We start from the raw sequence: 12,500 nt of genomic DNA, 5'->3' as shown, positions 1-12,500 counted from the left end.
AGTTCATTATCCCTCTTGCTGCCTCATTAGCATTAAGATATGGGAAGTCCTCCCTGTCGAGTAAACGACCGAGAGAAGCACGGAGTGCAAGAGAGGCAACATGAGGGAGAGGAAAAAACTAACGGCCCCTAGAGAGCAACCGCAACAATTGATTGCTATGTCCAAGAGCAAAATTGAAAGAAAGAACGAACAGGTAAACATTGTACATTGTGAACCAACTGAGGAGGGCTGTCGAGAATCAAGTAATACTACGCATTGCTACCAGGGAGGGAGGAGACTTTCAAGCTAAACTGACACCGATGCATATCATTACGTGCTTAATAAAGCATCGCGAGGAATCATGAATATTCAATGAGGTTTGAATAGTTCATTATCCCTCTTGCTGCCTCATTAGCATTAAGATATGGGAAGTCCTCCCTGTCTCGTCCGGCTAAGGACGCCCTTCAATATACCCTACACAAAACCCTCCCAATCTTAATTAATACTATCCCCAAACCTCCAACTCCAACCCCAAACAAATAAGACAAAAAGTAAAGCTCTATCCAACGGCGGGTCAAGATGCTCTAAAAAACCAGTAAATTCCTTCTCTAGTGCTGACTTTTGCTTGCCATAGGGAGTAGCACTCCGACGGCACGTAAGTTCCAACTTTCTCCTCCTAATATCCTGAATATTAACAGGTACCTTTAGAGAAATGAGTGACTCCTTGAACGGCACCTTACGGTAACCACAAGATTGACAGAACCTGAAACTTTCATCATTAGGGTAGGCGCACTGGGGACACCCCACTGAAGGCACAAAATGTTTAGGGACCCTTGGTAACGCCTGAAAAGGAAACCCTACATATTAGAATCTGTCGATTCGGAAAACTCATAAGTCAAAAGTCAATCTTGTTGGTTTAAATCCACGCTTGGAAGGGGCAAGCAAAACATCTAGGGCACCATTTCTGGCCAGGACAACACTTGTCGAAGCTAGACATGGATAAAATAGTTGGCCACCAAGGAGGACGAGGGGATTTCCCAGGGACCACCATTGTCACAATTGCTCTCTGGGATTGAAGATAACCTAGCAGAGGGTGTATCAAACCAAAAGGAGGGAAAACATATGCATTAACCTCCTTCCCGTCACAATGTTGCAAGTCCTGACTAAATACATCTACACCAACAGATCCAGGTGTGGGGTATGGTGTGAAATGCGGTAACGGCTCGCCAAAACGATCTCGCTGGACATTAGAATCAAGTGACATGAAGTCGAGGTTATGACCAGAGGGACCACCAAACAAGTCTTGCACCTTATTCCAATACTTGGGTGACAGCATAGAGTCCGAAGCTGACAAATGTCTTGAAAATTCATCCGCTGGATTGTTCGCTGAAGCGACAAAGGACATTGTTAAATGGAGATTCTTTTCCTGGGTCAAATGAAAAATCCTCTTTGCAACCGGATACATGCCCCGTGCGTGTCCGCCCCGGCCCATCCATGTATGTAAAACTGCCTGATTATTTACTTGGACATGAACTCGACAATCCCTTTTCTCTGCAGGCAAAGCCTCGAGCACCTTAGCTACCGCCCAAAACTCTTTAACGTTGATGTTCTCCCTGGTTAAAAGGGCCTCCCAGAAATCACCCAACACAAGATCTGTAGGTTGACGGTGAATCACACCCGCCCAACGTGATTGAGACGCATCTGTTGAGATCTCAATCGCAACTTGTTTTTCTAACCGCCACGTAACATGACCAGTCCAATCATCTAAGAACCTCCAGAAAAGCATCTCTTCCTTAAGCGCCGGGGTAATTTTCGCGAGCCCCGTACCAGACGCCAAACCAACTGCTGTAGCCATCTCCCGAATGAAAAACGTTGCGCCGGGGAAAGCTAATGAAAAAGATATAGCCTTTCCCTTAAGTCGTTGCAACGTCTTAACCGGGATATTCACAGACCCGCTTAAAACCAACTCCCTCAGTGCAGCGAAGCTAACCTTTTCCCCGACAGGAATCTGAAGTGCCTGTAAGGAGGAATTCACTTCCATTCCAAGATATGTGATGCAATTAGTAGGCCTCAGTACACACTTTCCCAAACCTAAAAAATAGCCCAGATGAATTAATAGCTTGCACACAATGTAAAGGGCAGCTTCCGCAGACTGTCTACTGTAAACAGCATCTCTCTGAGCTATCGGCCTAGACCAATAACCCTCATTGGTGAAGATTTCCCCATTCAGACGATAATCTATATAAAGGGAGCACGCAATTCCAATGTTCCTAAAGAAATGCATTGCCGACAAACCTAAAGTCTGATAGACGAAAGGAGAATTCTTCCAACCGAAGGGAAGCGTTGCGCAAACCAACCACCAATCCCCCCCCCCCCTTATTCCAAAGTACTGCATAGACTCTTCTGTAAGTAACACGTGGTCATATCCCGATTTATCGTCTATCTTAGACATTAACGAATCAGGATAAACATAACGAGGCACATCTCTAAGCTTGTCTAACGAGAAGGGGGAATCTCCCATCCACAGATTAAGGAACCTGGCATCAATACACAGCCTTGGTTTAGAAGGCTCAATAGTCAGCGGAAGAACCAACCGAGGGGGGGGCAACCTCACCAACCTTCCTCCATACGCGAACCGCCCCAGTCAATAGGCGCTCTTCCAAAGTGTGCGAAATGAAGTCCGAAAACTTGTTGCATGAACTATGATTACCCATGACCTTTGCCGGGGGGATATCGCAATCATAGTGAACACCCCTGAACATTCCTTTAAAGGATCTCCTGAAGTTAACAACATTTACTCCTCTACTAACCCATTGTAAGACCCTCTCCTGTTGCTCGCAGCCCTCTAAAATTACTTTCCAGGTATCAAAATGTTTATGAATCTCTCCCGCTTTAAATGTGTCAGGGTCACGGAAAGAGATATCAGCCACTTGGCGCAAATCTCCCCTAAGAGTGCGGTGAACCTCATTGAGCAACATCTCAGGATCCATCATTTTCTTCAGGCTTGGGGTTCCATCTAGGAGTACCCATTTGGTTGTACGAAGATCAGCCTTTCGACAAGCCGAGAGTGGGTCAAATTGCCACACAAACCTTTGTTTTTTCCTCATAGGCTACAATCATCAAAAGAAAAACTATTATACTCAGCTAGGAGAACTAGCACTCCTAGATGGAAACCCAAGCCCGGAGGAAATGACTCATCAGCCCGAAAGATCGTGGCAACAAGGGAATGCCCTATAAGACAAAACACTTGCTGAGTCATCCCACCGTTCAAGGGTTTTAAAAAACTTGATTTTCCGAAAAGCGCTCAAAACCAATGGAAGTACGTGTGTGTGCGAGTGTGTATGTTTGTGTAAGTAGGACAGGAGGAATAAAAACCTTTAAAAGCACTTTGTTAAATGTCCTTTATTACAATTAACAAGACACAACAAATAACTAAAGCCACTCCATAAACCTTAGTCCTTATTCCGTTTCATAAATGCACAAGTAGTCGGTCGCCACACGTTCAAAAGTACACAAAATACATCATTTAATGTCCTTTTTTGAATCCAATGGCGCTTGCTCAGACGGACAAAATCTTGCGAAATGTCCGAATCCCCCACATGCAAAGCATTTGAATTGAAGGGTCTTCTACCTCTTCCCCTCTGGTAAGGGCGTGCCTTCTCTGTCCTCTCTCCTCTTTTAGCTGATTAGCCGATTTCAATGCTTTCTCCACAACCTTCGCCTCTTGCTTCGTCGCTACCAAATTTATAAGTACGCTCTGAAGCGCTTTACTGCCAACCAGAGGACGGCACTGGCGAAGAATAATTGAATATTTTTCCGCCTCCGAATCCCCTTTATCCTTTGCAACATTTACGAGGTGCTCCAAAGCCGCCATAGCTGCATATTGATCAAACAGCTCTGGAGGTTTCTTTATCAACGCCTGAACACTCGCTAGAGCGGTCTGAACTATCTGGCTGTCAGCAAATTGTTTCATTTGCTTCAATTCCTTTCTCGGCTGCCCATTTATCTCTTGGATGACACATAGCACAGTCACCCAGCTCAAAAAAGGGTCTGACCTCTTGGTGAACACAACAATTTCACCTCTCGGCGGACATAACAATCTCAACACTTGAAGGACACAACAAACTCAACTTTGGTGGACACAACAGTCACACCTCTTGATGGACACAACAGTCACCCCTTTGGTGGACAAAACAGACTCACCTCTTAGCGGACACAACAGTCTCACACTCGGTGGACACAGAAGTTTCACCTCGTAGCGGACACAACAGTCTCACCTCTTGGTGGACACAACAGTCACACCTCTTAATGGACACAACAGTCTCACTTAATTTCCCCTTTTTTAATCACCTATTGGTTGACACAAAAGTCTCACGTCTCTCCTCTTCCAAATTCACCAAGATAAGAGAGAGTTCTACTCTCACTCAACATAAATTGGCCAGATATCTAAACACGGCAAGCCAGTCACGTTAAATCTAGAATAAAATAAATACAACATTAGGATTATGGTGCCGGAGACAAGGATAAGGAGGGCCAGGCGCGTCCAGTACTTAAAGGGCAACTTTCCCCTCACAATAGACCACTTTCATAAATGGCGACCGATTTTATATTCTATTGTATTTATGTTAATTGGACCTACTGGCCTCATTTTGGTTAACATATTCTTTTGAATTTTGCGCATTGCAACGAGGCTAGAAAGGCTTATCAGCATTAAAACAAAAGAATATTTTATCGGGCCGCCATTATGAAAAAGATCTATAACCGAAACCAACAGCCGAAGAAAGAAAAAAGGTCAACAAGAATGTCAAGTAATCGTGCATAAATTCCCCGCCATGTGCTCCTAATAAACTACGGCTACGAAAAAATTACATTGCTAATGACAAACACGAAATTGGCCACCGACCAAGCAAAGAACCTGTAAAGATATCATTGACGAAATAAACAGGAACGCCGAGGAACACAACTTTTAATACTCAGGATTGACTAAGTCACATGTTACAAGATGGCGGACACAGAGATAACCGAACTAGTTCCCAGTCTCTTGGTGCAAAGCGAGGCATACTATGACAGAACCAACTTTTTACCTCCGCCGAAGTGCTCTCAACCGAACTATTCCCTAACGGCACTGCTTGCCCTGAATTCGTCGTTGAAGGCTGTTGAGAACCAGATGAAAGATTTTGACCTGAATCACTCGATGTGGAGGAGCCTCAGCAGAAACATCAGTATTCGGTAGGCCGCCAGTATTTGGTTGAGTGCCAGTGTTTGGTTGAATCCTTTCAGCTATCTCTTCCAACTCTCGATCGTTGAAATTGGTTGCAATACGCGCTTGGCCCTCGGCCATCTTTGGAGTTGTTTTCCGCAAGACTTACAAGCTAAACTGACACCGATGCATATTATTACGTGCTCAAGAAAGCATCGCGAGGGATCATGAATATTCAATGAGGTTTGAATAGGAAAGCACGCAACAAATTTAGTCGCATTTACCTCTTCGTCGAATTCTCATGCTTAAAACAGGAATTTTTAGTTATTGTGATAAATCTTTCTCAATTCGTTAGCAATCCTCCTTTCAAATTTCAGAAAAATCGACCGGTCCGCGAATATTTTGAGTTTTTTACAATGGGATGTCAAAAGGCCAAGTGGATGTTTCGCATAATCGCGCAAGTTCGGGCGATCAAGTTACGCGTGTGACCCGTTATAAATATTTTTTCACAAAATGTTCCCGAATCGTTAAGTATCACCACAGAAGACAAGAACATCATTCAAAAAGCTCATTCTACGCAAAAAGTAGGTCCTGGAGGTAATTTTGAGGGTGGAAATACCACATGGTATATTTAATTAAGTTAACACAACAGAAAGACGCTAACCCTCATTTTGACACGAAAATGCTTTACTATTGCCATAAAAACTATCCAGTTAAGCTCGCATATTATAAAACATGATGAATTCATAAAGGCCACCTTTTCCAGCGGAAAACTGTTTTGAAACAAACAACATATTTGCTATTAGAGGCAAAAAACCCTTCCTTTTTCATTACGTGCGTGAAGAGAAAAAACTCACGCAATTTGAATTTACAAAATAAATTTCAGGATCAAACGCTTTCGAGAAATCAAGCAGAATAGGTCACTATGTCAGTGTATGGTTGTTATCAATTGGGTCTCGCAAGAGAAACGCTGTCGAAAGCCATGTTGCTCGTCGATTATGTTGTTATTTTTAGACAGGTGTTTAGCCATATGACTGAGCACTATATGCTCCATTACTGTACAGCATATGGAAGTTAAAGAGATTGGCCGATAATTTGAAGGAAGAGATTTATTATCTTTCTTGTAAACAGCAGTAATAAGGGCCTTGGACCAATCGGAAGGAACCGTATTGAGATTTAAAGATTGTTGAAAGATGAAAGCAAGTCATCCAGAAGCAGATTGAGATATCTCTTTCAATACACGTGCAGGCAATTCATCAGGGCCACATGCCTTATTAGGGTTGAGTCGCTTTTATCGAAGTAAACTTATCTGCAATATTCCTGCAGTTTGCACTGTCAATTTCTGCACGAACGTTTGGTAAATTATACACCATTCCAATGGCATCAAACAATGGTTGATCCTTTTCGAGAACCCAACCAATAAATGTTCTTTTCTTTCCTCAGTTGGGCAGAACACTCCAATATAACGTAACGAGTACCCTATGCCAAGGTCTTTCTCAATGAAACTTCTTTTTCTTAGTCATTGTTGAGTCAGACACTTTATAGGCTCCTTCTCTCTCCTTCTCATCAACAATCTTTTGTCCACCATTTTGATTTTCCCAGCAATTGTAGTGTCCATGGCTCTATGTGTAGACTTGCGTGAGCCTGAGTCAAGTCACGTGACCGTAACATTCTCAGGGTAGCCTTTCCTCCACTGGTACATGCAAAACCCAATGCTAAAAATTACATGATAGGAAAGAATATTGTGAGCTTTTGTGGTACGGTCGCCACTTTTATTCCTGCATTAGATATGAAAAATGTACATGCAACACATGCCTTACATGAGAATTTTTGCGGATGTCTGGTTTACTTGCCTAGCGCATAAATTTAAAAAAAATTATTTGAGCTTTGGCTGCGCTTATAGAAAGTTACTCATGAACCGTGTACAAAGAGCAAATTAGAGCAGGTTTCCTCGGAGTTGGGAAGTTAAGTGGATGTGCAGTGTTATTATTCATATCTTGAATGCATTTTGTTACAAGATATGCGATCAAGATTTGGAATTTTGTGTGGCGGAATAACAGATACTTGACTAAATTATGTATTCTTGTGAAGAGCATAGCCATCTAGAATTCGACTAACTATGTAAATCGAACAACATTGCATGAAATGCTTAAAGGCAGTGTGGTCCAGTAGTTAGGGCGCTTGCCTTGAGATCCGGAGATCCCGGGTTCAAGACCCGCTCTGACTGCTCGTTGAATTTGTTCCTGGTAGTCTCTGGTTCAACTTCCTAGCTGCACTTCTAAATAGCCAACTGGTTTGAGTCCGGCCAGTTGGGATTATTGAGAGTTGTAGTTGTTGTGTTCTGTTGTTTCGTTGATTGTGTTTCATTGGCCCTGAAAAGCCTCTATGAGGAGCGGTCAATTAAGTATGTAATGTAATGTAATGTAAAGTAAGACTTCTCATTACCTTACGATAGACATTCTAGGCCTTTTGTTTAGTTAAAGTTAAGCTTACATCAGTATTACATCTAAAGTAAATAATTTCAATTATTGTTACTGAGCTTAAATTTGTTTGGTTATGTTATTTAAAGTTGCACAAATATTTTGAGGCATCATATCACTGCAGCTCCTCACAAAGGTGACAAATTAATAGCTTAAGACTGAACTATTTTTATGGGCTCTCATGTTTAATACTTGTTTTTGTGACAAGCAAATGGCATAATATCTTGCGAAAAATAAAATGTCTGGAGATTAGAATCTTGTTTTTGCATGATTCCCGCAAACACTTACATGTATCTCTGCTGCATGTCCTCTTGTGTGTTGTGTTCTGGTCTCCCCTGTGTGTTACGGGAGGAGTTCGCCGGGCTCATCAGCACCTTTCAAATGGGTATCAGGAGGCAATCCCCTGCCGCACCTATTATTCTTTTTCTGGAAATCAACCAAGAGACAATTACATTAAGATGCCTCCCTTGATTTGCCACTACTTTATTCACTCATTCTCAACTGTCTTAGGCTAACTTTAAGGTGTAAGGATAGGTTACGTTTATAGAAACGTTGGCCGTGTAGCACTTATATTTTAAACAGAGTTAACTGAATAGAGTGTAATGTGAAGTGCTATATTTCTATCCCATATGAACCATGTGAGCGTTAGCCCTACTGATGGAAATGGGCCCACACAAGGACAGAGAAAAACTCTGACCAGGGTGGGAATTGAACCCACGACCTTCGGGTTAGATCTCCGCCGGTCTACCGACTGAGCTACAAGGTCAGACGGGAGCAGGCCGTCCTTGTGTGGGCCCACACATGGTTCATATGGGATAGAAATATAGCACTTCACATTACACTCTATTCAGTTAACTTTAAGGTGTGTTGTGTTTGTGGAATTAATGCGACTTAAGGCGACTTAAGGTCCCAGAGTAGGCCTACGTACAGTGTTATAAGCTGGAAGTACGAATACTCTTAGCTGACAATTGCACTTGCCTGCTGATTTATCCAGCTTTATCGTAAACAAATCCTCCTCTGCTACTAGCGACTGATTCCAATATTTCCGCTGATGAATAAAAGTAGACGGCATTTACCTCTTTGTCGAACGCAAAAATTTCATGAGTCTCTGAAGTAGTGTGTTCATGCCTGAAGTGCGTTGACTCTAACACATTTTGGCACTTCATTGCAAAAGATTTGGTGACTGAGAAACTCATATGCTCAAATGCACCCAATTGTAATGCGTCACAGGCCCTAACCTGCAAAATGTTTACTTAAGTGACTCTTTACTCTGTAAATCACTGCCCCCTCCTTCCCCCCTGATAACTTGGGGCCATGTTCAGCTTTGTCTTCTGACTGAGAAATACACAAACCACAGTAAATAGCATCGCCCATCTAACGGAACAGTGGAAATTTCAGGTGCTGTCCATTGTCCATTATGCCTGACCATCAGGGACTGGAAACGAGAATTTTTGTAAATTGAACGGCACGTTTTGGTCGGACCAGACCCACCGGTCAAAGCTAGAGGACCATCTCCAGAGGTGGTCCCAAATATTCCGGTCGGAACGAATCCAAACGGACCTTCAATTTGACTTCAGCCCGAAATTTCCGGAAATTTTGGCTTAATGGAAAGCACCCTTCCTTACTATTTGCTAAATTTTCCAGTTTCCAGTCTCTCATCAGCCGAAAACAATTGCAAATGGTAAGCGCAATCTCGTTAGGCTGGTTTGCTAATTTTGGAAAAACTGTTACCATTATTCACCGGTCATCCTAACTGATTTTATTCTGACAAATGGTAAGCACCACTAATTTCCTCCAAACTAGCAGTCCAAACCTGTTTCTCCCCTAATCGTTATCTCGTCTGCAGCTTGGAATTCTACGGAATCTTTACTCGGCATTTATCACCATAACATAACATGTATTACATTTACTGTGGTGCTAATCATCAACGTTTATTTGACTGAAATCCTAAACAAGTACGCATTGCGGACCTATTTTTCTAACGGCATGCACCCACGCACAGTATAACTCTTGATCTTCGGTGTACCAAAATGAAAGGGAACTGTAGGATCGCCTCTTTTTCCGGGCTTCTTGGTTGTGGCAGCTCACAACTGCACAGTGGGGCATTTTTCATTATATAAAAAAAAACGTTTAGTGATTTTTAAGCACTGAGTATTAGCCTAATATATAGATTTAGCCAAGCGGCCTAAAAGAGGAGCTCCCTGGTTATTTATTCTTACTGCCTGTAGGGTTAGCGAAAATAAAAGGTTTCGAATTGTCCGCTTTTTGATGTTTCCGGTTGCTGCTTTAACAATTAAATCATTTTCCTTGCTTTCTTCTATAGAAAAATTCATTGCCTAACTAATGAATTCCACGGTACATTCTACGCTAAAAACCGATATCGCATGAATCACGAAGCGATGAGTACGATATCGGTTTTTCGAGTGAAATTTACTTTGGAATTCACCAGTTTGGCAATGATTTTTTCTTGAACCGCACAAAACAAGCACACCCTCAGCGAGAGAATGGAAAAGGAAAAAAGCTATTTCAGAGTCAACTGTCAATAGCCATTGAATAGGAATCACGCTAAAATTAGAAGCCATTAAAAAAAATAACGTTTAGGTGCTTTAAACAAACTTCTGAAAACAAAAGCTAGTGAAATTCCCCCCAAATTTTAAGAGCACTCATTGCGATTCCTTGTTTATAACGTAAGGGCAAATTTTTCTTGTCACTGTTGAGGCACATCGAAAACCAGCATTTGCTCGATCGCATTTTAGAGCAAAACAAGAAACAAATCAACTTTTTCTTTATGTCCAAAAGAGTACAGATAAATGTTATTTTATTCCAGTTGACAATAACAATTAGTTTTTCATTCCTGAACAAAGGAAAACCCGATTAAACCACTTTTTGAAAATAACAAACGGTTTAGTGCCCAAGGAAAGGATTTGTGGAATAACTTCTTTCACGAAGTATGAGCTATTACTGGTATTCTATTTTTTCGTTGTCGTTCTCTTTCGCTCTACTTTCGTTTCTGTTCTAGTCATAGGTCCTCCAGGCATCATGTAACCTTATCACAGCTTCTAAAGATATGCCAAAAATTGCAATACAGAGAATAAAGCAGCTTTAAGCAAATTAAAAATAAACACTCAGCTTTAAGTTTATATCCCTCCGATGCTTGACTTGAATAACTGCGTAGCCGCCAGTGTGGCGGCTATCACAATATGTCAAACTGGATTGAAAGCAGCAAAAAATGCAGAAAGAAAACATTTTCCAAACCGTTTTTCACCTGAACACGAAAAGCGTTGACTGTGTACGAACTATAGCTGACGTAGTATGGCTGTGTAGCCGCGTCGAGTCAATGAAAGCGCTCGAAAAATGAAGCCTAGTTTACGTTTAGGTGAGTTAACCTGGGTTGAGCCTGCAATCCAATCGAAAACCAGTACCTGATCAGCAGTCAACTTAAAAAAAAAACAGTTGACCTCGGTGAGCTCTACGCTTCAGCCCGTGATATAGTCACGTGATACTGGTCAGCGAATACCTTGTTTTGACATGTGTCAATTGATCCAAACATGGATGTCCAATATCAAAGATGTAAGCTGTAAACTAACATGATACTGGTCACATTGGCATACATGGAGGGGTGGACGTACGTACGTTCGTATGACGTCATTGCGATAAAACCAAAATTTCTCGCATCGATGGGTTACCATATTTTCTAATGTATGAAATCTCTAGATCTGTTATCGCCCGGCTTGGTTTTAGTTGTCTTTAGTTGTCTTTTGGATTTAGGGTGATTCCATTAGTGAGGAAAGCGATAAGTTTTCATTTGTTTATGGTGATGAATCTTAACCTTAATTTTGTGATACTTGCGGTATCCCACACTAATGTCATTGGGTTGTAAGTCCGTTTATGCCAACGAGTTGCAAATTTTGCAACCCATTGTGGACAGCGTATGCCACACATGTACCCTTTGGGTAATCTTTTCTAATGTCATCAGGTTGTAAGTCCGCCAATGCTGATGAGTTACAAAAATTGCAATGCATTGTGGACAATGTATCCCACACATTTTTATTAACGCCCTTTATTATTATTAAATAAAAATGAAGGGGTCGGTGAAGGGAGGGGGGGGGGAAAGCAGGGAGTGGGAGAGAGGTGTAGGGGAGGAGACACAGGGGAGGAGAGAGGGAGGGAACGAGAGCGAATTTTTACAAGGGGGTTGAAAAGGAATCAAGTATAGAGAGGATATGGGGAGGAGGGTGGTAGGGGAAGGGAAAGGGGGTTAGTTTTAGGCCCGGGCATTTAATTCACGACCATTGGTTTGTACGGAGACTTTGGTTGTAGTTCTTTTCTTAGTATTTATTTAGAATATTTCCTTCAAAAAAGGGGTGGGTTGTTGTATTACTAGTAATGCAAATCTCAGCGGAATAGTAAATAAGGACATTCAAACAAGGTAATTTCAATGTTTTGACCGGAAAGAACAACAGAATGCATTATGTAATGTGGCTTGTTTATCTGCTGTGCAAAGAAAACATGCTGCTCTCCGGCGTTCCGGTATTTCTCACGCCATGCTATTAAGCTTAGTGATCCCTACACTCAGCTACCCTTATTTGTGAATTGGTCAGAAAAATCCACTTTCTGTGAAACTAAGAAGTGTTCCATTGTACATGCAAGTTTGTTAGGGAGACAAAATCTACTTCATAAACTATTAAACTATCTACAACTGTCTAATCACACCGCCGATCGATTCACCCGATACATCACCATCACTAATTTCATCTTGTTGGATGTTTAAGAAGTGTCTCTCATGCAAGGCCAAAAATAGGCTATTGCCAACAATGCTCATCTGTCGAAAAGAAGGACTG

At 41.9% G+C, this 12,500-nt stretch overlaps 1 protein-coding gene across 1 annotated transcript in view; it reads right to left on the bottom strand.

The window, feature by feature from the left end:
* Positions 1-4,843: 4,843 nt before the first annotated feature.
* LOC137995254 (uncharacterized) overlaps positions 4,844-12,500 on the bottom strand; it is an 18,634-nt gene continuing 10,977 nt past the window's right edge. The window contains exons 6-8 of the mRNA XM_068840829.1: positions 8,638-8,707; positions 7,948-8,085; positions 4,844-6,894 (exon numbers count right to left, since the gene is read on the bottom strand). Of these exons, the coding sequence (XP_068696930.1) occupies positions 8,075-8,085; positions 8,638-8,707 (81 nt within the window). The 3' untranslated portion in view covers positions 4,844-6,894; positions 7,948-8,074. The remainder of the gene's footprint in view (positions 6,895-7,947; positions 8,086-8,637; positions 8,708-12,500) is intronic.

This window comes from Montipora foliosa, chromosome 3 (genome assembly GCF_036669935.1).
Source record: "Montipora foliosa isolate CH-2021 chromosome 3, ASM3666993v2, whole genome shotgun sequence".
NCBI lineage: Eukaryota > Metazoa > Cnidaria > Anthozoa > Scleractinia > Acroporidae > Montipora > Montipora foliosa.
The sequence above is the reverse complement of the archived record's forward strand: the minus strand, read 5'-3'. Positions and strand labels throughout refer to the sequence as shown.